This window comes from Eubalaena glacialis, chromosome 13 (genome assembly GCF_028564815.1).
Source record: "Eubalaena glacialis isolate mEubGla1 chromosome 13, mEubGla1.1.hap2.+ XY, whole genome shotgun sequence".
Taxonomy (NCBI): Eukaryota; Metazoa; Chordata; class Mammalia; order Artiodactyla; family Balaenidae; genus Eubalaena; species Eubalaena glacialis.
The window spans coordinates 2,025,104-2,051,862 of NC_083728.1; the positions used below are offsets into that span (position 1 = coordinate 2,025,104).

At 53.0% G+C, this 26,759-nt stretch overlaps 1 protein-coding gene across 1 annotated transcript in view; it reads right to left on the bottom strand.

The window, feature by feature from the left end:
* Positions 1-23,239, bottom strand: part of OSBPL2 (oxysterol binding protein like 2) — a 34,569-nt gene extending 11,330 nt beyond the window's left edge. Inside the window, 7 exon segments of the mRNA XM_061210385.1 lie at positions 1,355-1,452; positions 2,066-2,200; positions 6,934-6,995; positions 6,998-7,008; positions 9,093-9,201; positions 13,535-13,706; positions 23,219-23,239. Of these exon segments, the coding sequence (XP_061066368.1) occupies positions 1,355-1,452; positions 2,066-2,200; positions 6,934-6,995; positions 6,998-7,008; positions 9,093-9,201; positions 13,535-13,571 (452 nt within the window). The 5' untranslated portion in view covers positions 13,572-13,706; positions 23,219-23,239.
* Between the last annotated feature and the right edge of the window lie 3,520 nt (positions 23,240-26,759).

Genomic DNA, 26,759 nt, shown 5'->3' on the forward strand with positions numbered 1-26,759 from the left:
CCAACAGCCTGTGAAACTTTAATTCAACTCCTGAACTACGTTCATGAAAAAGATGAACAGTTAGGGGTGTCACTCTGTATTCAGCGTCTTGGGGGGTTCGTATGCTTTTAATCCATCTGCTTACTTTCGTTCGTCTGGAACTTTTATCATATTACGCTTTGATTTCTCTTTTCAGATATTTCGATGATGCTTTTAATAAACAAAAATGCTAATAAGAATCTGACAGCTACATAAGGTCAGAATCTCGAACCCTGGACTAAAGCAAACTAACCGGAGGGAGGGAGCTTTTGCTCAAGAGAAACATCTAAGAAAGGAGAAAACTCTATGTGAATTCAAGACAAAAATGTCCCCTTAAGAGTGACCCTCGGGGCAAGCCTTTCCCTTGCCTGGGCCTCAGCTTCCTCGCTTCTAAAAGGAAAGGGCTGTGCCTTACGGCCCCGCTGGCTGTGAGATGCCATAGCCCAAGGTCACCTGCTGAACCCCTGTCATTTACAAAGCCCCCCGGCAGCACACATCACGCTTTCTCCCAACTCGTCCAGCTTTCTCAAGGGCAATGAGATGTGGAGAACGGCTTCTCCACCACTGGTCAGTGCCAGCCGACCTCTAAGCCACACTAAAACCCCAGGGGGAATTCCCACTCCAGCAGCGTGTGGAGAAGGGGCCGCTGCTGAGCCATCCAGGACGAGCCAGAAACAGTGGAATTTGAAACTGACATGAATCTTGCTTTCCCAACCTGGGAAGTGACGTGCGTGCAGGTGTGCAGGCCGCCCACATCCCTAAGATGACAATTCCTCCCCAAATGGTCAGAAACCAGTGCAGATACACATATCCCCGCCCACACGCTTACACTCTACAAACCTGAAGAGTGCCCATTCTAAGCTGTCCAACATCCCCAAATCCCACCATCATTTACTCACCATTGGAAAAACTCAACCATTAATAACACATATGCAATAAAGGACCCAAGAACCAGAAGTGTGTGGTTCTTTGAATCCAAGATGCATCGGTCACATAACACGCCACTGGTTTTATAAAGATGCTGCAAATTAAACTACACCTCGCAGAAATGCCCAAACACGAGCACCCAGCAATCCGACACCCCGTGCTGCACGCTCCCGGGCATCCCCTCTCCATTCCTGAACCTAACGCGTTCTTCCGTTTTCAACTCGGTTTTTTCACCAGGCTTCTGTTATGTCATTAACACAACAGCTCTCGTACGTGCACCATCTTCCCGCCTGCAGTAAACCCCTCAATTCAATCAGCCTGGAGAAATCCATGCCGGACAAGCAGTCACCGTTGTCCGTCGCCAGAAGAACCTCACGCACGAGACGGTCACGAGGGCCTGTCCCCTTACCTGGTTAACTCGTATGTTTCCCCCAAGAGTGGATTGAACGGCTTGCCGGTCCTCTCCCACTGGGAAGCCACAGCCGAAACCGCAAAGGCCGCTACAGACTGGAAACAACCACAGGCTGGTGAGGGGCGGCTGTCCATCAGGATGCGGGAGCCGGGGCGGTGAGGGCGTCCCACTCACTCGCTCCTGGGTGCCTTTTCAGTCTCCCACTTGTAACACGTTTGAAACCGCAGAACTCCCGGGGAAATGCTGCTTATCACCCGCCACTTCTTCACAGCCACGGAAAGCAGGAACTCTGCCGCCTTCCACCCCCAGCCCGGGCCTGCCTCGCAGGCCCTGTCTGTCACACACACGTGCACACACACGCACGCACGCACACACTCACGTGGGGTGATGGTGCTGAAAGGGCCCAAGAGGAGCCGAGGGCCGGCGCCGCCACCCGCTGCAGCCCTGCAGCCCTGACCACCAGGCAGCCTAGACCACACCCGCGCAGAATGTGCCCGGGACAAATGCCTCGGCCTTTGGGCAGGACAGCACCCCAACATCCGTGCGAGCTGCGCTGGCCCTTCTCCCAGGTGTCCCACTGCTGAGGTGCCCGGGTCCCTGCCGCCACATGGCCAATCCGATGGCGTCACATTCATTAAGAGCTACGGTCTGCACCCAGCCAGGCTGCACCCAGCCTGGCCCTCCCCCCGAAAGGAGCCCGCCACCCACCTGCATCCTTTCCAGGGGCTGGGGCTGGCAGGAGGCTTTGTGGACGAGGTACACGTGCTCCATATACTCCGTGATCCGTTGCAGGAAACTCAGAGGCTCGTTGAAGGCGATGGGCATCGTGATCTTGGACAGCTCCTAGGGGGAGCCGGTGAGGACCCGTTACCGCTACCGCTACCGCTACCGGCGGCTCTGCCCAGACACCAGCGCCCCCGCACCCGCCCCTGCTCCGAGCATCACTCCCTTGGAGCCGCAGCCGCCTGCGCAGGTCGAGACTGGAGAGGCCCTGCGGGAGCCCGGCCTGGGAGACAGAGCTGCTGCCCACCCGCCCGCGGGCACCGCACCCACCACCCCACCCCGCGCTCACGGCACACAAGCCTGCGGGCGCTCCCAGGCCGCCAGCTCCAGTGACGACCCCGCTCCTGTGTGTGCCCCGTGCCGCCTCCAGCTCCACGGTCCCAAAGCATCGTTCCAACCCGTCACCCCAGGGTGACTTGGAAACTCCTCGGCCTGGCAAGTGAGACCCCCTACCGCGGCCCGCTCTCAGGTACCGTGCAGGCAGAGCAAGTGTGCAGCCCCAGTGCAGGGGGAGGCCAGGAAGGCGCTTGGGGACGCATGCTGCAGGGGGCACCAAGGGAGCCAGCATCTAGGGAGGGGGCTCCAGTGGAGGCCCTTCCCAGAAGCACGGCTGAGCAGCGCAGGACGGCTTTGTCAAGGGAGGAGCAGGGCTGGACAGGACAGGGAGGGAAGAGGAGATGGGGGAGGGGAGGGGGAGGGGAGGGGAGGGGGAGGGGAGGGGGAGGGGAGGGGAGGGGGAGGGGAGGGGAGGGGGAGGGGAGGGGAGGGGGAGGGGAGGGGAGGAGAGGGAGGAGGGGAGGGGAGGGGAGGGGAGGAGAGGGAGGAGGGGAGGGGAGGGGAGGGGGGAGGGGAGGGGAGGGGAGGGGAGGGGGAGGGGAGGGGAGGGGGAGGGGAGGGGAGGGGGAGGGGAGGGGAGGGGGAGGGGAGGGGAGGGGGAGGGGAGGGGGAGGGGGAGGGGAGGGGGAGGGGGAGGGGAGGGGGGAGGGGACGGGGGAAGGGAGGGGGGAGGGGAGGGGAGGGGAGGGGGGAGGGGAGGGGAGGGGGAGGGGGGAGGGGAGGGGGAGGGGGGAGGGGAGGGGGAGGGGGGAGGGGAGGGGGAGGGGGGAGGGGAGGGGGGAGGGGAGGGGAGGGGGAGGGGGGAGGGGAGGGGGAGGGGGAGGGGAGGGGAGGGGAGGGGGGAGGGGAGGGGAGGGGAGGGGAGGGGAGGGGAAGAAACGCTGCCGGCCCAAAGCCAGCAAAGATGCTGGCCTCGCTCACATCAGGAGAAAGGAAATGAAAGCACATGGAGAGTCCACTGCACACCCAACTCAAGTGGCAAACCCCCAAACCTCTGACCCCCCCCTGTTGGCAAGGCTGGGGGGAACCAGGCCACCCACACCTGCCGGTGGGAATGCAAAATGCGGCAGCATCCGGAGAGGAGGGGACCCAGCCACGCCCCCCCCGCTCAGCCTTTGGTCCAGCGGCCCCATGTGCAGGAGCCTAACCCACAGTTCCTCCAGCAAATACGCAGCAAAAGGCCAGAAACAACGCAAACATCCAACCACAGGGCCACAGTCAGTCAACTATGGGGCAGCACGGCGCGGTGACCAAAAGAATAATAAGCAGCTCTGCCCTCGCGGCTACACTGCGGAGCGGAAACAGGTGGAGAGAAGCCGACGGTCTATCTGAAGAACGGGAGGAGGCCATGCAGCCGGCGTTCTCACACGTGGCAAGAGGGACCAGAGCGTGTTTTGATAGTCACCTCCAGACTGCAGGGAGGGCACGGGGACCGGAGGCTAAACGCTTGGAACACACCTTGTCTGAGAGATGTGACTCTGGACTTACAATTTTAAACCAAAATTAAATTTAGAAAAGCCATCTCTAAACACCATAAACAAAACAAAACAAATGAACCCATACAACCTCCCTGGGGGCACAATGACCCAGAGGCGCTAAAGCACAGGGACTGAAGAGTCACCCTCGGGGCAAGAACGACAAATGCCACAGACGGGCTCTCCTGAGCCATCACGTGTGTGGGCGCAGCAGCGGGTCACAAGCTACATGCTGCGCTAAATCCATCATCTCCTGTGTCGTGAAAAACTGGGACGGTCGAGGTGGCGGAAGAGAGACACAGACAGAAGACAGAAGAGGTTAGATAAATCCTGTGGCCTGGAATTTGAAGCACCGTTGAAACAAATCAAAACACAGCTCCTAACTCTCTCCCCTGAAAAGACCTAGAAACAAGACCAATCCAGTAGCCTCCCCCGGGCCCAGCTACGGTCCTGAGCTCTCTCTCTCCTTGGACAATAAAGGTACGGGAGGAGTGGAGGCATCTTTTGTAAAGGAGTGCAGGCCAGCGTGAAGAGGCTCTTACAGCCAGAGACGGACACGTGTGACTGGACGCAGCACAGGGCCAACCCCGTGGGCTGCTTGGTTAGACCAGTTATGCTGCCAGGGAACCAAAGACATCATGTGAACACCTTGATAGAGAATCACTCATTGATCCCGACTGTCTTGTGCAAACCACATTCACAGTAGAGGAGGGGACTTTCTCATCACAGAAATATGCCAGGTAACGAAAGAAGGGCAATCGCTATCAGCCTGGCTCTGATTTGCAACTCCTGATGAGCTAATGGGTCTGGGCACCAAGCACCAGCAGTTCTTAAATTCAGAAGAAGAGCAACAGAAAGGTCTTGTGATGGAAGGACCCAAACGAGTCCCACACACAGACTGCAAAACACACACAGGAGAGCCACGCTCAGACGACTGGAAATTTGAACACAGAGTGGGTATTTGATGATGTTAAAGAATTATGTTACTTTCAAAAGTAGGATAATAGTATTGTGGTTGTGTTTTAAAAGAATCTATCCTTTAGTGATATATAAGACATGTTCACAAATGAAATGGTGTTTGGAATTTGCTTCAAAATACCAGGGGAGGAGGGGGGCGGTGGAGGGGCGGAGGACGCATGATTAGCCCTGACTGGCAGTGGTGAGGGCTGGTGATGGGCAGGGGTCTTCATGAGATTCTGGCTACCTCTGTCGGGAACTGTCGTGTTCACTAGTCCGTGGCTGGTTCAATGAGCTGATGGGCAGGGAAGAGAGGTGTGTCACCTCCCTGGAGGTGCATCCGGAGAGATGAGTATCTCACGGGGGACAGTGGACGGATGCTGTGAAGTGGGGCGGTGCGACCCAACCACCCCGAGTGTTACATCCAGCCTTACTCTGAATCCAGCCTACGGCCAGCTCCTTGGGGAACGCAGTGCAATGATGTCACTCTGTGAAAAGAGGCTTTTGGTTTTAGACCTCTGAAGAGTCAAGACCGAGTGGCTTGTTGAGTTCGTCACATCCCCAGATAGACACTCTTGTGAAGACCTGAATTGTGCACACAGTCGAAAACGTAGGAGAGGACAGTGCTAAAAGAAAACAATCCTGAACATGTCACTTTAAAAGATCACAGATGTGTACAGATACACGCGTGTGAGCAAGCAGGGGTCAGTGTGCACTCTTAGGTTTTCCAGCTCTGTCTGCTGAGAGGCCTGGAGCAGTGACACCCCGGGAGCCATGAGCACATCCAGCACCCAGGTCTCGGTTTCTACACACCATCCTCTAATAAAAGGTCATCGGTGGGGGGCTTCCCTGGTGGCTCAGTGGTTAAGAATCCGCCTGCCAATGCAGGGGACACAGGTTCGATCCCTGGTCCGGGAAGACACCACATGCCACGGAGCAACTAAGCCCTGCGCTCTAGAGCCAGCATGCCACAGCTACTGAGCCCCTGCGCCACAACTACTGAAGCCCTTGCGCCTAGAGCCCGTGCTCTGCAACAAGAGAAGCCACCGCCGCAAAGGGAGAAAGCCTGTGTGCAGCAACGAAGACCCAACACAGCCAAAAATAAAATAAGTAAAAATAAATAAATTAAAAAAAAAACAAACGGTCATTGGTGGAAAAACTGGGGAAAGCCCAGTCAGGTACGTGCTGCCGTTAACAGTAACGCCCCAGTGTGAGTGACGTGGTTCTCATGTGAGATGCTGTCGTTACAGAAGGCTGGGTGAAGGGTAAAAGACTCGCTATCCTGTGACTCTTCTGTAACTTTCTGTCAGTCTCAAGTTATTTCAAAATAAAAAGATGAAGTCCCCTCTGGGAAAAAAGAACTGAAATGGATACGGGCAAAAAAATAAATGCATTAGAAGACTGGGCTGAAGACCATCCGAGAAGCAGTGAAGTCATTTTTTGTAGCTCACGTAGCCCGAGTATGAGTCACCAGACATGGCCGCGGCTGACCACGCTGCAGTCTGCTCAAGGCAGCGCTCTCCCCTCCTGAGAAGGACCAGCTCCGGCTCTCACAGTCAGGGGAGACCATCAAAGGAAAGGTCTACGACTTCTGGACACTAAGTATCCAACTATTTTTCCTGTTACTCTGCCTGCAGCCCAGGGTGGGTGGGCTGGGGGACACAGAGCCTCGGTCCCTTGGTGTGTGGGCCAGGAACCCCACCAAAGCCCCCCAGTTCATGAGGATTATCCAAAGCCAGCCGGCTACAGCACATGATGAAACACCAAGGTAGGTGTAAACCCATCTGAAGCTCCTTATGTCAAGAGATTAACCTACAGAATGGGTGTCCTACTGTCTATTAATACTTTAGCTTTTGTTCACCTCTTCCCCTCCTGTATTTGTTCCTTTCCTGTTTTATTATCTTTACATCATGCTGTTTATAACTATGCAGAGTGCATCTTCTTAAACTACCAGTAGTGCAATAAATTCACAGGAATTAAAAATGTGTAAGATTCACACTTCAAAACGAGTCCATCTGAACTTACCAAGCCAATGCACTTTTTCAATATACTCCACACGCTGAAATCACTTCTGGTAAACATTGGGCAGGCAACGATGTCCTGTAAAGGGGTAACCAGAGTGACATGTATTTATTCAACCAACGTAAGAGTCACTTATGACTGATGGTTTTGCTCAATGACCGTGTCTTCCTTTAATCTTTCCAAGCATTAGCATTCCTCTATGCTGGCATGCCTGCAGAGAAAAAAATGACCAGACTGCTGCTGAAGTCCCAAAGAAAGCTTTCTGCATCGATCTTTGGAGGGCCTCCTAGGAAGCAATCATGGCCACACAGGCGACTTTCCTCCACGGAGCTGGGGAGACAGGTCGCTGAGTCCCCCCGGGCTGCCGTGTGCCAGCGGCCTGGGGTAGCAGCAGGGCCACAGACAGAGGTGGAGCCAAGAGGACCCCAAGAGGGAACTGCATTACGAAAAGCTCTTCAGGGGTCCCAGTGCAGGGGGCACGGGTTCGATCCCTGGTCGGGGAACGAAGATTCCACGTGCCGCGCAGCATGGCCAAAAAAAAAAGAAAGAGAAAACCTTTTCAGAAACCAGCTCTTAAACCCCTTTGAAGCCTGTGCTTGTCTTTCCTGAGGTACCTTCCTCCTCAGGTGCCTTCCCGCCGATGCCAGGGAAGCCCGGGCACAGGAGACCCTGCTCACAGTCAACTGGGTCGGGGGACCACGGGCCCGGGGGGGGGCAGGTGGGAGAGGAGGGCAAGGCAGCGGGAGACGAAATGGGAAAGAAAACTAACATTCACGAGGCTCCACTCTGCCAGCTCTCGTCTGGGGTCCCGAGCGGCCACGGCAGGACGGGCCCCCGCTGTGAGGGAGCCACGAGGAAGGAGCGTGGCTCTGTGGAGGGTGGGAAAGGGGTCCAAGGATGACCCTGGGGAAGCAGGAGCTGAAGAGATGGAGGTGGAGGAGAGGGCCGGGGCCAGGAGCCCCGACGTGGGACAGGCCAGGTTCACCGAGGACCCCGAGAGGCGGGGACCCCAGACACGGGAGGGGCCGCCCCCGGAGAGAGGCGAGGGCGCAGGTCCTCATCCTAAGAGGAGAAGCTTACTGTTCACGGCCCAAACCGCCACTTCAGAGAGGAAAAGGGGCCGCTGTCCCTGTCACTCGGGGCCACGTGCGCCTTGCCTGGGAGTTTACGAGGGGGCAGGCGCACGATCAGACCTGTCCTCTGAGACGGCTGGAAGGAAGGAGGAGGGGCGGAGCAGTGAAGAGGTGCCTCCTTGGGGGATTCAGGAGAAGCAGTGGTGGGAGGGGGCCGTGACAGGAGCGGGCAGAGTGAAAGCATCCAAGACGCGTCCGTCCGTCCGTCCGTCCGTCCGTCCGGAGGCTAGCGTGTCAGGCCGGGGGCTGGAGACGGGAGGGAGGGGCGAGCACGAGGGCGGCCTGAGCCAGATTCCCGCCTACAGGGTGCGGGGCGCTGACGGCAGAGGTCCAGGCCACACGAGCAGGCAGGAGGTTCTCTGACAGCTCCGGGGCCCCGGGTGGGCACTGGGTGCCAGCCCAGGGCAGAGATCTGGGGTGAAGCTGGGCTCCCTGGAGCCGAAGCACAAACGGCGCGGGGAGGACAGAGGCTGCCACCTCCACCCACCTGACTCACGGCCGTCCCGCCTACGCCCCCCCTTCTGCTGGTGAAGGCTTAGGTCACTCCATCAGAATCTGCTTGCATGAGAATGCAGCGCTGGTGGGAGAGAACGGACTGCGGCCTCGCTGCACTGAACAACCCTCCGAAACTCACTCACGGGGTGAGAGGTCAACGCGTCAAACACAGGCGGCTCCGCGTGAAGCCTGCAGTTGGGTCTGATACCAGTGACCTCTGGCTCTGTGCCAGGCCCCCTGCCAACGCTAGGGCGCCCACGGAGCTCAGTCCCCCAGCAACCCCAGGGCAGGGACGGCCGCCCGTCCGCTTACGGACGGGGGTCACATTGAGGAAGCGCCATCACTGATCTCCAGGGGCCACGCAGAGGGCCAGTGGGTCTCGGGGTCTTTGGCTGAACAGGGCTCTGGCTCTACCCAGGGGGCAGGGCCCAGGTGACACGGGACGGATGTTCCTCCAGCTCAGGGCCCGCTGCAGATGTGGGGCGAGGACAGGCGCGCTGGGAGACTCCAAAACGTCCGTGTGGGATGACATACCTGTGCTTTTGAATTCCATTCTCTTGAGGAGGCCTCTCCCCAACTTTTCCAATCCCATTACTTTTGCTGGTGTCCACATGAATCATGCCAGTGACTCTCTGATTTGCCTCTGAAAATTCCCCAGAAGAGTTATCAGAATCAAAGCCTGTGCGAGACAAGCAGAGTGGTAACTTCTGCAGGACGTGGAATACGGAAAAGCCCACCTCTAAGAATTCTCACTCTGCAAGCAGGCACCTGAAGCTCCAAAGTGCTTCTGACTGACACGTTCAGAGTAATGAACTCTGCTTCCCAAGAACCGAAGGGCGAGGCGGAGAATGAGGACCGCTCCCGGGGGGTCCCCGCATGAGGCCACCACCCTGCCACCAACGCCACACTCTCCAGGTCCTTACGTGGGGGGCGGCTCCTGGGCACCAGGACAGGTCTTCCCTGTTGTCGTCAGTGACCGTGCCCTCTGGGGCGGCCACCTCTACGGTGTTCACACCTAACTCAGGCTGCAACCCCTTCCTCCTCTGCACAAGCTGCAGTCAAGCTCCACATCACGTCCTGAGACACAACCTGCTGCGGTGTTTCTACGACCGAGCACCGCGCAGACACACCGCCAGAACCTACCACACCAACCAACAGTAACCGCAACAGCAGACGATGGGTGCGAACGCAGAGGGCACGCCACGTACACGGAAACCTCGGGGAAAGTGAACTATTAGGACTTGTGTGAAATACAGTCGTGCGGTCTCCTGGCCCATCCCATCCCCCGAGTAAGAGTAACACCACCCTGGGCTGTGCTCCGTGCCCCTTCTGCATCGGGAACGCTTTCTCCCAAAGCGACCAGTGACTATAGGGGAAAGGAAACTGTGTTTCCTCTCACCTCAGCCAGTGCAATCCACTGAAATACTCAAGTTCTGCTCCAGAGCAAGCCCGGACGGGAGCTGTGGCTGCCAGGGCAAGTCCTTCCAGCTGGGGTGGGGAGCTCCTGACCACTGACTATCGATGACCTTGACTACTTCAGTGAGGGCACAGCCCACGAGGAGCTCAGGGCTCCCATAACAGCCCCTCATTTCCGAGAGGAAGGCGAGGCCCAGGGTGACAGGCCAGGCGGTGACTACAGTCAGACACAGAACATAAACAAACCTGCTGCTAATAAGCCTCCTTGAGAAAACGTAAAAATAACCTTCCTTCATATTCTTCTATATTGACAGATGCACAAAATATAGTAGTATTGAGATTTATTACACAATGAATTTGAAAGGATATATTAAAAATGAACCTCTTGGACTTCCCTGGTGGCACAGTGGTTAAGAATCCGCCTGCCAATGCAGGGGACACGGGTTCGAGCCCTGGTCCGGGAAGATCCCACATGCCGCGGAGCAGCTAAGCCCATGCGCCACAACTACGGAGCCTGCACTCTGGAGCCCGCGAGCCACAACTACTGAAGCCCACGTACCTAGAGCCCGTGCTCCGCAACAAGAGATGCCACCGCAATGAGAAGTCCGCGCACCGCAACGAGAAGCCCGCGCACCGCAACGAAGAGTAGCCCCCGCTCGCCACAACTAGAGAAAGCCCACGTGCAGCAACGAAGACCCAACACAGCCAAAAATAATAATAAATTAATTAATTTTTTAAAAAATGAACCTCTTAAATAATCAATGCTTTCTGAAATAGCCTGTCACCTCTAGTTTTTGTTAACTATCCCCAAAGCAACATCTACTAATCCCCAGTCTAAACTTAGCCTGAAGCAGTCCCTGCTTAAGGATGCCCAGTCCTATGGACCTGGTGTTACCCTGCACGGGTGTCCCTATCTCCGAGGACCTCCCTCAGGGCTGAGATTCTGGGCCAGTGTCAAGTAGAAAGTTCGCTTAAATCACAACCCTGGTGTGTGCCCAAGAAAACAAGGCAGCTCCTCCCTGACAAGCGCATTGAAGTCTTGTCTCTGATGAAGCCAACACTACCTAACAGTTTAAACATTTTAATATACAACACATGTTTACTATAGAAAAAGAAAGTACAGACAAGCAAAGGAGAAAGTTGAAATCATCTGTAATCTGATCACTCAGAGATACCCACCTTTGACAGGTTAGTCTGACTTTTTACAACCCTTAATCTGTACATATTTTTCATGTACTTTAAAACCTTTCAATTTAAAGGTACTGATTCTTGGGCTTCCCTGGTGGCGCAGTGGTTAAGAATCCGCCTGCCAATGCAGGCGACACGGGTTCGAGCTCTGGTCCAGGAAGATCCCACGTGCCGCGGAGAAGCTAAGCCCGTGCGCCACAACTACTGAGCCTGCGCTCTAGAGCCCTCACGTGGCAACTACTGAGCCCACAAGCCACAACTACTGAAAATAAATAAATAAAGGTACTGATTCTTGTAGGAAATAATTGCCTATCTTTTAAAATTTTATTTATTTGTTTATTTATTCATTTTTGGCTGCGCTGGGTCTTCGTTGCGGCGCACGGGCTTTCTCTAGCTGTGGCGAGCGGGGGCTCCTCTTCGTTGCGGTGCACGGGCTTCTCACTGCGGTGGCTTCTCTTATTGTGGAGCACGGGCTCTAGGGGCGTGGGCTTCAGTGGTTGTGGCTTGTGGGCTCAGTAGTTGTGGCTCACGGGCTTACCTGCTCTGTGGCATGTGGGATCTTCCCGGACCAGGGCTCGAACCCATACCCACTGCATTGGCGGGCGGATTCTTAACCACTGCGCCACCAGGGAAGCCCCAGTAATTGCCTATTGAAGGCATTCATTTAATAACTGCTGGGTTTAAATACTTTTTAAATTAGAGTCACAAAGTAAGACCGATTCTATAAACAGGGAAGTAGTCACTGTCTGGGTATTTCATTGCATTGGGAGACTTCATATTTTTCGTCTTTCTGTTATTTGCTTGGGAACCAAAGGGCTGAGGTGAGGAATTATTTTCACCTAGACATCTGCCTCTTCCGCCTGCATCTCAGGGACACGCGGAGAGGTCCCGCCGTGCGGAGAGGCAGGGATGGGGTCAGCTACACACCGCATCCCATGCAGTTCAAGCCCTCTCTGGGGAAAGACCTTCCAGAGTATCGGTTACACTGGTCCCAGGTGACAGGGAGCTTCCCAGGGGGCTCCCGGGTGAAAAGGCCACGCCGAGGCCGGGCCCGCTTGGTCTCAGACGTGGTCAGCCTGCGAGGGCCAGGCGGCCCGAGGGCGTGACTCCCTGACAAACACCCCGCTTGGTGGGAATTCAACTGCGAAAGACTACTGATACGCGTGCGGGTTAAGCAGACAAGCACGCTTCCCAGGAACACACGTCTACAAGGGCCACAACAGCTATGAGGTCACGCAAGATAAGATGACTCAGCAGGTCAGCCTTTGGAAACAGCGATGAGCTCAGGGCCCGCTCCTCCTGGGGCTTCGGACAAGAATAAGTCAATAATCTCAGGCTGCCCATCCCTCAACCTGCTCCAACCCTTCACTCAGGAGAAGCACGGCCGGTGAAGACCCGGGAGCACAGGGACAGGTCTCCACGAGACAGGAGGCAGCAGGGACGGCAACGGTGTCCAGGGCAACAGTGACGGCGCCCAGGAAAGAGCCTTGTGTCGTGCTGGGCACCACGCTCTTCTGGCACTGATTACGGAAGTGCCCCTCTGACTGCCCTAGGGAGGGTTAGCACTGACAAACCCGGCGGCAGTAATACTTCAGAGCTGCTGTTTCTATGTTCCCACACCTGAGAGGGGGGCATGGGCTGGAAGAGTCTCCTGAAGTCCGTCTCCACCAGGAAGACCCCTCGATAGAGAAAGCAAGGTGACGCTCCCCCTGCTGACGAGGGGGGTACAGGGCAGACGACAGGGGGCGCCTTGAACGTGAGGTCTGGGGCCCCCTGTGGTCATCTGTCCCTCGGGTGGTAACAGGAGGAGGAGGGGTTGTTCCAAGCAAATGTGAACCAACCCAGCCGGCCTCTCCTCCCCCTGCCACCCCGCCACGCACTCTGCCCACCGGGCTGTGTACCAGCACTCACAGGGGTGTGTGAAAAGCGAAACAGAACTGAACGCTGACACAGTAAGAGCTGCTGTGAAAGCAGGTAAATGTACTATTTTTTGGTAGACTTTTAAGCAGTGCAAACACGATACAGTTATAAGACAGGACAATACGTTTTTCATCATTAAGTATAAATAATATAAGAATGCTGACCATCTCACTTAGGATCCAAATAAAAATATTTACACCCCAGGGCAACTCTTAAAGACTAAAACACAGTTGCCCTTTCTTGTTATCTTTAGTGGTCCAAAGTTGATCTTTTCCCCAAATCTAGGATAGGACACATGCTTTTACTGAAGGCTGGTGCCTGGGGACATGTCAGCTCTCTCTCTACACGGTTTTCCTGGGCCGTCCTCACGTCCCGGGGCTACGTCTGAGGCCTGGGTCCGAGGGCTTTGTGCTCACGACACAATCTCTGAACTTGCCTCTCCCTCTGCTCACCTGTGACGGCATCGAAGAACTCCTCCTCTCCGTTCATCCTTCAGGGCCAGGCTCCTCCGCCGCCTGATCTGTAGGGTCTGCTACTGAATCATTGTACTGGATCTACATCGACAGTGTAAGAAATTTCACGCTATGAACTTTTTAAGGTAAAAATCCAATAGGCACTGGAGATCTAAAGGGAAAAAAAAAAACCACATTTTGGTATACTTAGCTTTCAGAAGTTGTATGGTTTAGAAACATTTAAAAATACCCATTCACCATTCTTGAGGTCAATCTCAATTACATCTGAGCAAAGGAGTAAAAGGAATGATCTCATACAAGAGGAAACAGTCATAATATCCGCATCCAACAACGAGTAGCACGTCAACAAGTAACCACTATCTGAAGTTACTTTAAAAGCCACTACACTATATAAGGAAGCAGTGAAACGACTAATCTGGGGGTCACGTGGACACTTCGAGAGGCAGGTTAGCTAAGGTGAGGCATCCACACGCTGGGGCCCCACTACACCTCCGCTGACGGCCACTGCAAATCTTTACCAGAAGCTGGAACAAACGGTTATAAATAAATGCAAAGTTACGTGAAAACATTTATTTCACATCAACCTGAAACCAATTTTCAATTCTAGAGAATTAAGACTGCTGTGTAAGTTAGTTGTTATCAGTATAAACTGTAATCAACTTAAATTTTCTCAAAATTATTTTAGCTCAATATTTTAGTAGAACTCATGCATATTAACTTCTCCCATCATGAAGCACAGTATTTCATAAATGGCAAGAGACTGAAGCAAAAGGTCAACCTTGTCCCAAAAGGTTTGACTTCTTATGAAAGTAAGCAGAGACCCATATTTAATTGTGTGAGCCAGGTAGCGACGGGACCAAGAGCTCTCCTCCAGTTCTGAGAGCAGTGAAGGAACAGTGGTCCCAAGGGGGGATGCGTCCTCTGTCCTTGGAGTGGCCACACGGAGCTTGGTGACACCTCCAAAGCGCTCATCTCTGGGCTCCATCCTGAGCACATGTGAGCGTCTACATCATGCTACAAACTGGCATTAGGTCGTTCCGCTCTTCCTTCCCCAAAAGGCTCTTCCAGAGTTTCCTTTTCCTTTCGCAACCTCCCAACCAGCCAGCAGAACCGGACACCTATGCAGCTCCTGGAAACACCCATTCAAAGCCTCACTCAGTAGTTGATGGTTGGGTTTTCTTTGGCAAATTAGAGAAGCTGTTAATGCTTCTGATTCCTCTCTGATATGACAGGTCCCATCTACAACATCCTGCAATATATTTGACCTCTAGAAGCCACTAGAAGGAACCAGTGTTCCCTGGAGGAGAAATGGCTCAGTCCAGGACTCGGGTCCCTCTAGAGGCAGCAGGAAGCTGGCAGGACTACTGGGGTCAGGTCAAAAGGCTCAGTCGAACCTACAGAGGTTCCCACTGCGACAATGGGACGACGTGAGCCCCGTGAACAGCCAGACGGATGGAACACATTCCATACATTTAAGTCCCCGAGTTCACAGAGATGCTGAAAAAGAAATTAACTGGTCACCACTGGATGGATGATGCCAACACAGTCTTTTGAAAACCAGGACACGACAGGGAAGCGTCAAGCCTTTCAGCTGCCTTCCTGTACAGACTCCCTGTCCCACTTTATTTACTGATTTATTTGGCTGCATTGGGTCTTAGTTGCGCATGTGGGATCTTTCATTGTGGCGAGTGGGCTCTCTAGTTGTGGCGCGGGCTCTAGAGCGCTCCGGCTCAGTAGTTGTGGCACGCTGGCTTAGTTGCCCCTCGGCATGTGGGATCGTAGTTCCCCGATCAGGGATCGAACCCACGTCCCCTGCGTTGGAAGGAGGATTCTTAACCACTGGACCAGGGAAGTCCCTCTCTGTCCCACTTTTTAGAGGCGTTCCTGCCGATCCATGAAGGACTCAGGGTGTGTGGCATCGCCGTGTACAACCCTGATGAATTCCCACGTCTGGTCACTGACCACCCACAGCTGTGCTATCATAGACCCAGATGTGCTATGTGACTCCTCTGAAGGGGTCCTGTCAAGAAAAGCAAGCCAAAACCCGGCCCTCCTCCAACTGTAACTATCAACTTAAGAAGCACAGAGCACAGAGGAACATGCTAAACTCCATCGTGGGGACACGGTGGGCAAAATCCAGACTCTGGGGAAGTCTACAGGGCAAAGCCCAGCTTCTTCAACCAATAAATCACAAAGGAAAAAGAGAATGACAGGTGAAGGGATACTTTGCTATCTCGACTGAGGTGACAGTTTCATGGGTGTAGACATATGTCAAAACTCACTGTACACTTTAAATATGTGCAACTTAACTGTATGCCAATTATACCACAAAAATGATACTTTAAAAAAAGGCACAGGTGTCATAATTGCATTTTTTTAAAAGAGCCTTGGGACTTCCCTGGCGGTCCAGTGGTTAAGACTCCGTGCTTCCAATGCAGAGGATGCAGGTTTGATCCCTGGTCAGGGAACTAAGATCCCATATGCTGTGCGGCATGGCCAAAAAATAAAAAAAAATTTTTAAATATATTTTAAAAAGAGGCCTTATCTTTTAGAGCTACACACTGAAATATGTACAGATGAAATGATAGCATGTCTGGGATTTTCTTCAAAATGACTTGGGAGGAGTGGGCAGGGTGATTAATGGGACAAGATGGGCCAGGAACTGGTAAACTGCTGAGGCTAGAAATGGGCTCACAGGGGACCACTGTGCTATTCTGTCTGCTTCTCTGTACATTTAAAATCTCCCGGGACTTCCCTGGTGGCACAGTGGATAGGGAGCCGCCTACCAATGCAGGCAACACAGGTTTGATCCCTGGTCCAGGAAGATCCCACATGCCGCGGAGCAACTAAGCCTGTGCGCCACAACTACTGAGCCTCTAGAGCCCGCGAGACACAACTACTGAAGCTCTCGTGCCTAGAGCCCGTGCTCCGCAACAAGAGAAGCCACCGCGATGAGAAGCCCGTGCACCGCAATGAAGAGTGGCCCCCATTCACCACAACTAGAGAAAGCCCGCGTGCAGCAATGAAGACCCAACGCGGTCAAAAATAAATAAAATTAAATCTTTAAAAAAAATTTTTAAAGAATAATAAAAGACTGCATCTTTTGTTATTAAAAAATAAAATAAAATAAAATCTCCCATAATAAAAGGCATGTTGAAAGCCGTGGTATTTTCCTTTTTTATATGCTTCCTCACCTGTAACAAAAGTCCTAATGTTAAAAGTAAATCAATCCAAACTTATGGAAAGTCTTTAAAATGAGGGTGTAAGATGTCCGGTTGGACAAACGCTGAAGTCACAGGCTGGGCCGACAGCTGGGACCGTGACACGTCTGCAGTCCCTGCGATCCTGCTACGAGGACCACGCGGTCCTACCGTCACCAAGTACCGGAGCCCCCTCTGGGGAGGCTCCACAAGGTCAAGGCCAAAAGCCTCACAGCAGCCATCAGACTTGCTCGCGTGTGCAAGGTGGAGAGTTACTCCCACCCAGTGTGCAGGCGATTCACACACGTTGTATCTTCTTCGTTTTGCCCAGTGGAAACTAGGCACTGCTACAGAGAATCAATCCACACGAGAGGGCGGAGAGGAGGCCAGGCCTGGAGGGGAGGGCCTCTCCCGAGTGGGGGGCCCTCCGGGGGCAGAGAGGGCAGGGCATCCTCGCTCCCCCTCAGTTTGCCCCCCACCTGACCCCCCTCAGAAGCCTTGCTGCTGCAGGACCCGCCGGTCCGCACCCCGCTGAGTGGCCTCTGACCCCGAGGTGGGCCCCGCCCCCATCCGGCCACACCCCTGTGGAGGGGACCGCGGGGCGGCGGGAGCCGAAGCCTCTTTTCCAGCGTGTCTGTTGTGCCCTCAGAGAACGATCCATGAAGACAGTGCTTCAGGAAAGGGCTTTCTTTTTTAAAATCAGCTCTTCCTGGTCAGCTGCTTCCTTTTCTAACTCTAGAGAAAAACACGGAAAAATAAGCTTGTGCTGGACATCTTCGCTGGCCTCCGGGGCCCCTCCTCCAGCCCCGCAGCAAGCGCTCCCTCCCGGCCTCTTCAGGGGACACCAGCCAGGGCGCCCCGCCGCTGCCAGGTCCGCACAAGGTGCCTGGCCCCCCACAGGGCCCCCCAGCTCTCTTCAAGGCGCCCACTCCGACCGCGCTGCCCCGAGCTCCCAGGACCCGGCTCCAAACGCAGTGTCCACCGCCACGTACATGAAGACCTGCATTCAAGTCTTACAAACCCACCTTTACATTTTCTTAGAAAAGCAGACCCAGTCACTGAGGAATAAGTCACCGGCTAAGGGCCCTGGGGGTTAATCTCCACCGTCAACTCACTAGAGACTCGAATTGCGCGTTTACTTCTCTTTCTCAATAAAAAACGGGCAAGGCAACCTAGATGTGATCTTCACAAAGAAAGAAAAGCTCACCAATAATGTGAAGATTCTAAAGCTACTTTTGCGGTTAAATATCAATTCTGAATTTAAATTGTTCAAAATAATATAAATTTTATTTAGTAATTTAAAAATACATTAGCAAGCATCAACCAGATAGAAGATAAATAAAGAAACAGAGGACTTGAACAACACAATCAACCAACTAGATCTAACAGACGTAACCAGAACTCCACCCAACAACAGAACACACCTTCTTCTCAAGTACACATGGGAGGTTCTCCAGGATAGACCATATGTCAGGCCACAGATTACTTCTCAAGAGATTTTAAATGACAGATATACAAAGCATCTTCTCTGACCATAAGAGAATGAGTTAGAAATCAGTAACAGGTACTATGTATAAAACAGACAACTGATGGGAACATACTGTATAGCACCGGGAACTCTACCTATTGCACTGTGGTAACCTAAATGGGAGCGAAGTCCAAAAGGGAGGGGATATCTGTATGTGTATAGCTGAATCATTTTGTTATGCAGTGGAGGCTAAATACAACATTGTAAAGCAACCATACTGCAATAAAAATTAATTTAAAAAAAATCCGTAACAGAAGGAAAAATGGAAAATTCACAAAACTCTGGAAACTAAGTAACATTCTCTTGGGAATTCCCTGGTGGTCCAGTGGTTAGGACTCGGGCTTTCACTCCCAGGGGCCCGGGTTCAATCCCCAGTCAGGGAACTAAGATCCCGCAAGCCTCACGGCACGGCCAAAACAAAACAAAACAAAAAATTCTCTTAAAAAACCAACAGATCAAAGAAAAAAGTTACAAGTGAAATTAGGAAATCTTTAGAAACAAATGAAAATAAAAACACAACACACCAAAATTTATGGGATGCAGTGACAGCAGTGCTAAGAGGAAAATTTATAGCTACCATCACTTACATTAAAAAAATAAGGACTTTCGTGGTGGCACAATGGTTAAGAATCCGCCTGCCAATGCAGGGGACATGGGTTTGAGCCCTGGTCCGGGAAGATTCTACATGCTGCGGAACAACTAAGCCCGTGCGCCACAACTACTGAGCCTGCACTCTAGAGCCCGCGAACCACAACTACTGAAGCCTGCGCGCCTAGAGCCCATGCTCCGCAACAAGAGAAGCCACCACAATGAGAAGCCCGCACACCACAACGAAGAGTGGCCCCCACTCGCCACAACTAGAGAAAGTGCGCGCACAGCAGTGAAGACCCAACACAGTCAAATAAATTAATTAATTTTAAAAAAATACCTCATTTTCTAAAAAATAAAAACAAAAACAATTCCGTGTACAATACCATCTAAAACAATAAAGTACTTAGGAATTAACCAAGGAGGTTAAAGACTGTACAATGAAAGCTATAAAACATTGCCAAAAGAAATTAAAGACATAAGCAGATGGAAACACATCCCATGTGGACTGGAGGACTGAATATTAAGATGTCAACACTTACTCAGCCATAAAAAAGGAACAAAACTGGGTCATTTGTAGAGATATGGATGGACCTAGAGTCTGTCATACAGAGTGAAGTTAAGTCAGAAAGAAAAAAACAAATATCGGATATTAACGCATATACGTGGAATCTAGAAAAGTGGTACAGATGAACCTATTTGCAGGGCAGGAATAGAGACACAGACGTAGAAAACGGACGTGTGGACATGGGAGTGGGGGTGGGACTAACTGGGAGATTAGGATTGACATACACACACTACCCTGTGTAAAACGGATAGCTAGTGGGAACCTGCCGTATAGCACAGGGAGCTCAGCTCGGTGCTCTGTGACAACCTAGATGGGTGGGATGGGGGGTGGGAGGGAGGTCCAAGAGGGAGGGGATGTATGTATACATATAGCTGATTCATTCACTTCGTTGCACAGCAGAAACTAACACAGCATTGCAAAGCAACTGTACTCCAATTAAAAAAAAAAGAAAAAAAAGATGTCAGTACTACAAAAGGCAATCTACAGATTCAATACAATCCCTGTCAAACCCCAGTGATGCTTTTTGCAGAGACAGAAAAATCCATTCTAAAATTCATATGGAATCTCGACCCTGAATAGCCAAAACAATCTCGAAGAAAGGAGAACAAAGCCAGAAGACTCACACTTCCTGATTTCAAAACTTACTGCAAAACTACAGTAATCAAAACAATGTGGTACTGGCACAAAGACCAATGGAAAAGAAGAGGGAGCCCAGAAATAAACCCTCACATATACCATCAAGTGATTTGTGACAGGTGTGCCAAGACCATTCAAGAAGGAAAGGGCTGTGTCTTCAACAAATGGTGCTGGGAATCTGGATATCCACATGCAAAAGAATGAAGTGGGACCCTATCTTACACCATATATAAAAATTAACTCTAAATGGATCAAGGACCTAAATGTAAGATCTAAAAGTAAAAAACTCTTAGAGGAAAACATATGGCAAAACCTTTACAACTTCGGATTTGGCAATGATTTCTTGGATAAGACACCAAAGGCAGAGGCAATTAAAGAAAAATTAGACAAACTGGACTTTATGAAAAATTTAAAAATCTGTGCGTCAGACACTATCAACAGAGTACAGAGGCAACCCCAGAATGGGAGAAAATATTCGCAAATCATACATCTGACAACAGATTAATATCCTGAATATACAGAGAACTCCTAACACTCAATAACAAAAAACAAACGAGCTGATTCAAAAATGGGCAAAAGACTTGAATAGACATTTCACCAAAGAACATATATACAAATGGCCAATAAGCACATGAAAAGATGCTCAACTCACTAAACATCATGGAAATGCAAATCAAAGCTATCATGAGATACAATCTCACACCCATTAGGATGGCTACTATCAAAAAAAAAAACCACAGAAAATAACACGTCTTGGTGAGGATATGTAGAAACAGGAACCCTTGTGCACTGCTGGTAAGAATGTAAAATGGTACAGCTGCTGTGGGAAACGGTAGGGCAGTTCCTCAAAAAATTAAAAACAGAATTACCATGTGATCCAGCAATTCCACTTCTGGGTATATACCCAAAAGAATTGAAAGCAAGGTCTCGAAGGGATATTTGCACACCAAAGTTCACAGCAGCATTATTCACAATAGCTAAAACATGGAAGCAACCCAAGTGTCCATCCACAAACAAAAGGATAAGCAAAATGTGGTCTAGACATACAGTAGAATATTATTCAGCCTTAAAAAGGAAGGAAATCCTGTACTATGCTACAGCATAGATGAACCTTGAGGGCATTTTGACCAGTGAGATAAGCCAGACACAGAAAGACAAATATTGTGTGATTCCACTTATCTGAGGTCCCTGGAGGAGTCAAATTCATAGAGGCAGAAAGTAGAAGGTGGTTGTCAGGGGCTGGGGGAGGGGGTGGGGACTTGGTGTTTAATGGGTAAAGGGTTTCCCTTTTACAAGATGAAAAGAGCGAGGGGGATGGACGGTGGCGATGGCTGTATAAACAACCACTGAACTGCACACTTAAACATGGTCAAGATGGTAATTTTTATGCTATGTGTATTTTACCACAATTTTTTAAAAAAAAATATTTTCTCACTTTATTTTATTTTTATTTATTTATTTATTTTTGGCTGCGTTGGGTCTTTGTTGCTGCGCGCAGGCTTCCTCTAGTTGCGGCGAGCAGGGGCTACTCTTCGTTGCAGTGCGCAGCCTTCTCCTTGCGGTGGCTTCTCTTGTTGTGGAGCACGGGCTCTAGGCACGTGGGCTTCAGGAGTTGTGGCTCGCGGGCTCTAGAGCGCAGGCTCAGTAGTTGTGGCGCATGGGCTTAGTTGCCCTGTGGCATGTGGGATCTTCCTGGACCAGGGCTCGAACCCATGTCCCCTGCATTGGCAGGCGGATTCTTAACCACTGCGCCACCAGGGAAGTCCCCAGTTTTTTAAATTGGAAAAAAATACATTAGCAAGTAGGACAAACAAGAAATGAACAATCATGCACAGAGCTCCACGCTCTGGGTGCCAAGCTTCCGCAGCAGTACTCCGGAAAGGAAAAGTTCCACTGGGAACTTTGATAGATTCTCAAATGACAGACTCTCGCTAAGAAGGGCCCAAACCCCATCCAACACTCCAACCTCAGGGTATGTTTCTGCTTCTAACGGTTCAATGTAATGCAGCATAAACTTTGTAGCCCATTTCCACCAGGAAAGGCAACTGGCCGAGTGAGATCAGGGAGCTGCAGAGCTACGAGGGCAGTGGCTCAGGGCGGGGGGCGGGTTTGGAAACTGAGGAACAGGGCGTGGAAGAACTGGCCAGGAGACCCGCAGAGAAGACCCCACGAAGCCTGGTCCCACCCCCTTCCCCCACAGAGGTCACACTCAGAGGGCGGTCACAGAGCAGGTGCCCCCAAAGAACTGCAGGTGAGACATGGCCAGGGCCTCAGCCAAGGGACAAGCTTCACTAACCGGACACTTGCTCAACCCACCGGATGCAGAAAGCTGGGCTTCCGTCAAGAACGAGGCAGAAACAGAAGCCAGCCAGCAGCAGCCTTCAAGAGCACGGCCCATCCGTAAGACTCCCACTGCCCCGCAGCTCTTCCGGCCAAGGCCAAACCCGCCCCGGACGCGGACAGGCCCGTGCACAGTGCAGACAGCAGCGGCGTGCCACGGGCCAGTGACAGGGCAAACCAAAGGCGCTGGCGCCTCCCCAAGGGCCTCCCCTTCCCAGGGAGCGGCCTGGCAGGGACCAACCCGGCCACGCCGCCTGAGGCTGGCCTGTCAGACCCCAGAAAGATGCTATGGTGACACTTGATGCTACCAGAGCGCACAGGCTGGGGTGCCCACCAAGAATGTGGAACCAGTGTCACTTCTGAGCGTGAAAACCACAGAGTTTAACACGCAATGGACACAATTATTATCAGGAGGAATTAAGAACTGAAGGATGGGGATGGGAAAATTAAACTGGGAAAAGTGAAACCGAGGCTGCTAGGTGATGGGAACACACCCTGAGGACAGCGCCGGCCTGGGGAGGCTCTCCCAACCCGGCCGCTCCCGAGAAAGGAACGAGGCCCGGGGCCACCAGCAGCCCTGGGGCCTCCAGGAGGCCTCACCCTCTCCACGGGGCAGTGCCACTGAGGGTGGACGGTGCTTCCTGGCCACACCACCTCCATGGTCACTGACTGTTTCAGTGTTTCAGTTTTGAGATGTCCACTTTGCAAAGGAAGCCCACCTGGATGCCTAACGACCCCTGTCCTAGACACCCCACCATGCCACGGTGCCCACTTTCTTTCTTTTGTAAAAGAACAAAACTTACTGGAAACAAACACTCAACCTGTACAGATTCCAGAGCCGCGTTGCAGAACCTCCGGCCGTGCTGGAAACGCTCGGATCTGCTCTGCCCAGGGCAGTGGCCACTGGCCGCGGGTGACCTTGAGAACTTGAACCGCGTGGAGAGGAAGCCAACGTTTCTTTCTCTGTGATGCGACCCAGCTGAATTTCTTCCACTTCAACGGCCCACGTGGCAGGTGGCGTCCATCCTGGACAGAGCGCTCTAGGGCCTCACTGGGCTGGCACACCACGGGGGCCCTAGGAAGCTCCAGTGGCCCCACCAGGCAGAGGGAGGAGCGTGGGAAGGAGGCGGCAGGCGGAGCCGGCAGTGCTTGGCCTCCGTGCACACGTCCAGGCGGCGGCAGCAGGGCTGGCCCGGTCTCCGCAGCCTTCCACAGCCAGCCACGGATGGAGCGCAGAGAAGGGCATCAGGCCAAGCCTGCCCTTTATCTTATTCCCAAAGCCACCCTGGCTTTCTCACCTTGTACTCACTGAATGTGCATTTTGCTAGCTGCTGAAGAAAGATCAGGCCTTCATAATCCTGCGGCTGTAAAAGCTTAGGGGTGGAATCAAATAAATGCCCCGACTCTATTCCCAGCAAAGCCTCTTGAAAGGGTGGCCATCCTCTGCAGAGCGCCCACGCACACGTGTCTCGGTGACCACGGGGAGGAATCGAGTGGCCTTTTGGACACTGGTTCCTTATACTCGAGCAGAATCCGGTTCAGCCCAGGTGTGCATGAGGCTCCATCAGAGCACCATTTTGAGGGCGAAACCAGTCAACGTGTGTTTTCTGTCTGTGTAGCTTTAACAGCACTGGCCTTCTGCAGGGCTGCGTGATCTTCATCACAAAATCAGCTGCCTGATGCTTCAGGGAACGTAAAGCTTCTTCCCTGAGGGTGGGTGCCAGCGTGGGGGGCCGGGGCAGCCTGGCCCCAGAAGGCCTCCCGTCTCATCCACGCGGGCGAGCAGGTTACAGTCAGCACACGGACTGGCCGACGTGCTCAGGGGTTCAGGCAAGAAGCGGGAAGTTTCCAGACCTGAGGAAGGTAAAGGAACCTCCCTGCTGTGTAAACAACTGCATTCATCGCCCACTGTTTACCCTACTCCACCCCAACCGGGAGGCCTTGAAGGGCAGGCACAGGGCAACCAGCCCGGCCCCAGGAGCGGCCACGGGAGCCACACTTCCGGCTGGGACTCGGCAGGAGCCTGGAGCCCCACCCACACCCTCGCCCACGACAGATTCCCTCCAGTCCCGTGCCACGCCCCCGCCCCAAGCAACTGCTTCCTATGCAGCAGTGAGCACCGAAGACGTAGCACGCACGTCACGTCGAGGAACGCGCTTTTACAGCCCAGCACAGAGCACGGCAAACAAGTACTGCATGAGATGGACGGATGTTCTTTGGCGCAGACGCGTTTGTCGGAATCAACCTCATCATTCTGGAACCCAGAGTAAAGCAGAGTGGTTTGAATGCAGCCCGGAGAGTGGGTGAGAGAGCTCTGAACAGGGAGCCCGTCCATAGCCTCTGGGGCCGTGTTCACAGAAAACCACAAGAGCGGCAGCCACACCAGAGGCAGCGCGCTGAGAGCCGCGGAGAAGGCAGACCATTGAAGGGCCCCTCCCCACGGCTTGTCCACCTCTGCTGAGGACCAAGGGCGCGGACGCAGTGGGGCAGGATGCTTCAGGTGCCACCTCCATCACAGGGCAGGGTCCGGTTTGACATCCTCGCACTTTCGCCTCCTTCCCTCTCCTGTTCCAGGTCCTTCCCGTCAGCTCTCGCCCAAGGAGGACCTGCTCGGCCCCTGACCGGTTTCACCCTGCTGAGAAATGTATCATCCGGCGTCGCGCCTGCCCCCGTCACCCCTAACCATGCTTCCTGAGCACTAACGGGGTGGGTGTTTAAACCAAGGTCAGGGAAGTCCACGAATTTCTAACCACCAACCCCCCCCAAAAAAAGAGAAACAAATAAAAAGCGAAAAATTGCAAAATTCTGTTTGTGTTCGTTTTTCCCCAGGAACACAACTCAGACTCTTCATTCGGTTCTCAAAGGAGGGGGTCCCTGATGCAAAACAGGTTAGCACCCCATGGTGGGTCCCAAGCTCTGGCGAGCACACCAGCCACACTGGAATCATGGGAGTGTGCCACACACACACACACACACACACACACACACGGCCCTGGGCCCCCCGCCTAGAAGCCTGGATCCAGGAGATCCGTGGCTGGGCCTCAAGCCTACACTTTTTACAGAGTTCCGCAGGTTTTTCTGGTGAGAAGCCTCAGCGCTGAACCCACAGCGCCCTACCTCTGAGACAGACCCCAGGGCAGCGCTCTGGAGCTGCCCCCGCCCCGGGACCCCCCTACCCTCTCCCTCGCGTGTTAGAACACGCCCCACGGTTAATGTTTCTTTAGCACACAGGCACTGGTACCAAGTCCGGGGCAGGATGGCTCTGGTTCTTGCCCCTCGCGTGTCCAACAGGGCGCCCCGCGCCCCGGTTCACATCTGTCACCGCTAGAATTCTTCGTGGTGCTCCTTTTCACCCTCAAAGTTTCACAGTTTGGCCATCAAATCACATGCTTACCTGGTTTAAAGCGACAGCGGAAGTCACTTTCCAGCCAAGCACGGTGGTACAGGCACCAGGTCACAGCTGATCTTTTCTCACAATCAGCCTTTCGTTTGTTCAGTAAAACACACAGCCTCCCCTGCCCCCATGGCGACCATCGTCTTTCCTAGAACCTGGATTCAGGACGACTTCCCTACAAGGCCATTCCTCACGCCAGGCTCTCCCCCAAGAACCTGCGTCCTGCCTGGAACAGGTGCTTCCCTGGGCACTTGTTAAGGCCGGTGGTCCCGCCCCTCTGGTAAAGGTATGAGCTCAGAGGTCAGACAGGTCTGCCCAACCCAAAGCCACACAGACCATTCCCTCTGCTGATGTGACCCCGGCGCCCAGGGGTGCGGAGGCTTCCTGAACGGACAGGGAGGCTGTGTGTGGGGGGGGGTTGGTGCCCAGGAGAGTGCCAGGCCCTGTAAGCCCTTAGCAGTGTGCACCTTCCCACCAGGCTCCCAGGCTACAGGGCCAGGGCCGAGCCAGCCAGCACTGACGTGGGAGTTTGTGTCTCAAAAGAAATCCTGCAAGAATTCCACTGATGAAATGAAAAAGCAAAGAAGGAGACACACAAACATCAGGCAGAAGTCTCCAGACCTCCATGTTTCTCAAACACAGTCCCTTCTGAAAGCTGACCTCCACTGTTTAGCTCATTGCAGAGATTACAGTATTTGCACCACTGGGAGATCCAGCTGAAAGATGGTGATGCTTTGAAATTCTGCCCAATGACCCTGAATTCTTTTCTGAATTTGGAAGGAAAAGGAAATAAGCGCCACAAAGTTCATGGACACGTCGAAGTGACCATTTCATTACGTGTTTGTTAAGGGGAGCTGCAGGGCTGGGCCGATACTCCACACACGCTTCCAGCCAGAGTGTGATACGGCTGCAACGCCAACGCCTGGGATTTATCAGCAAAAACACTTTGA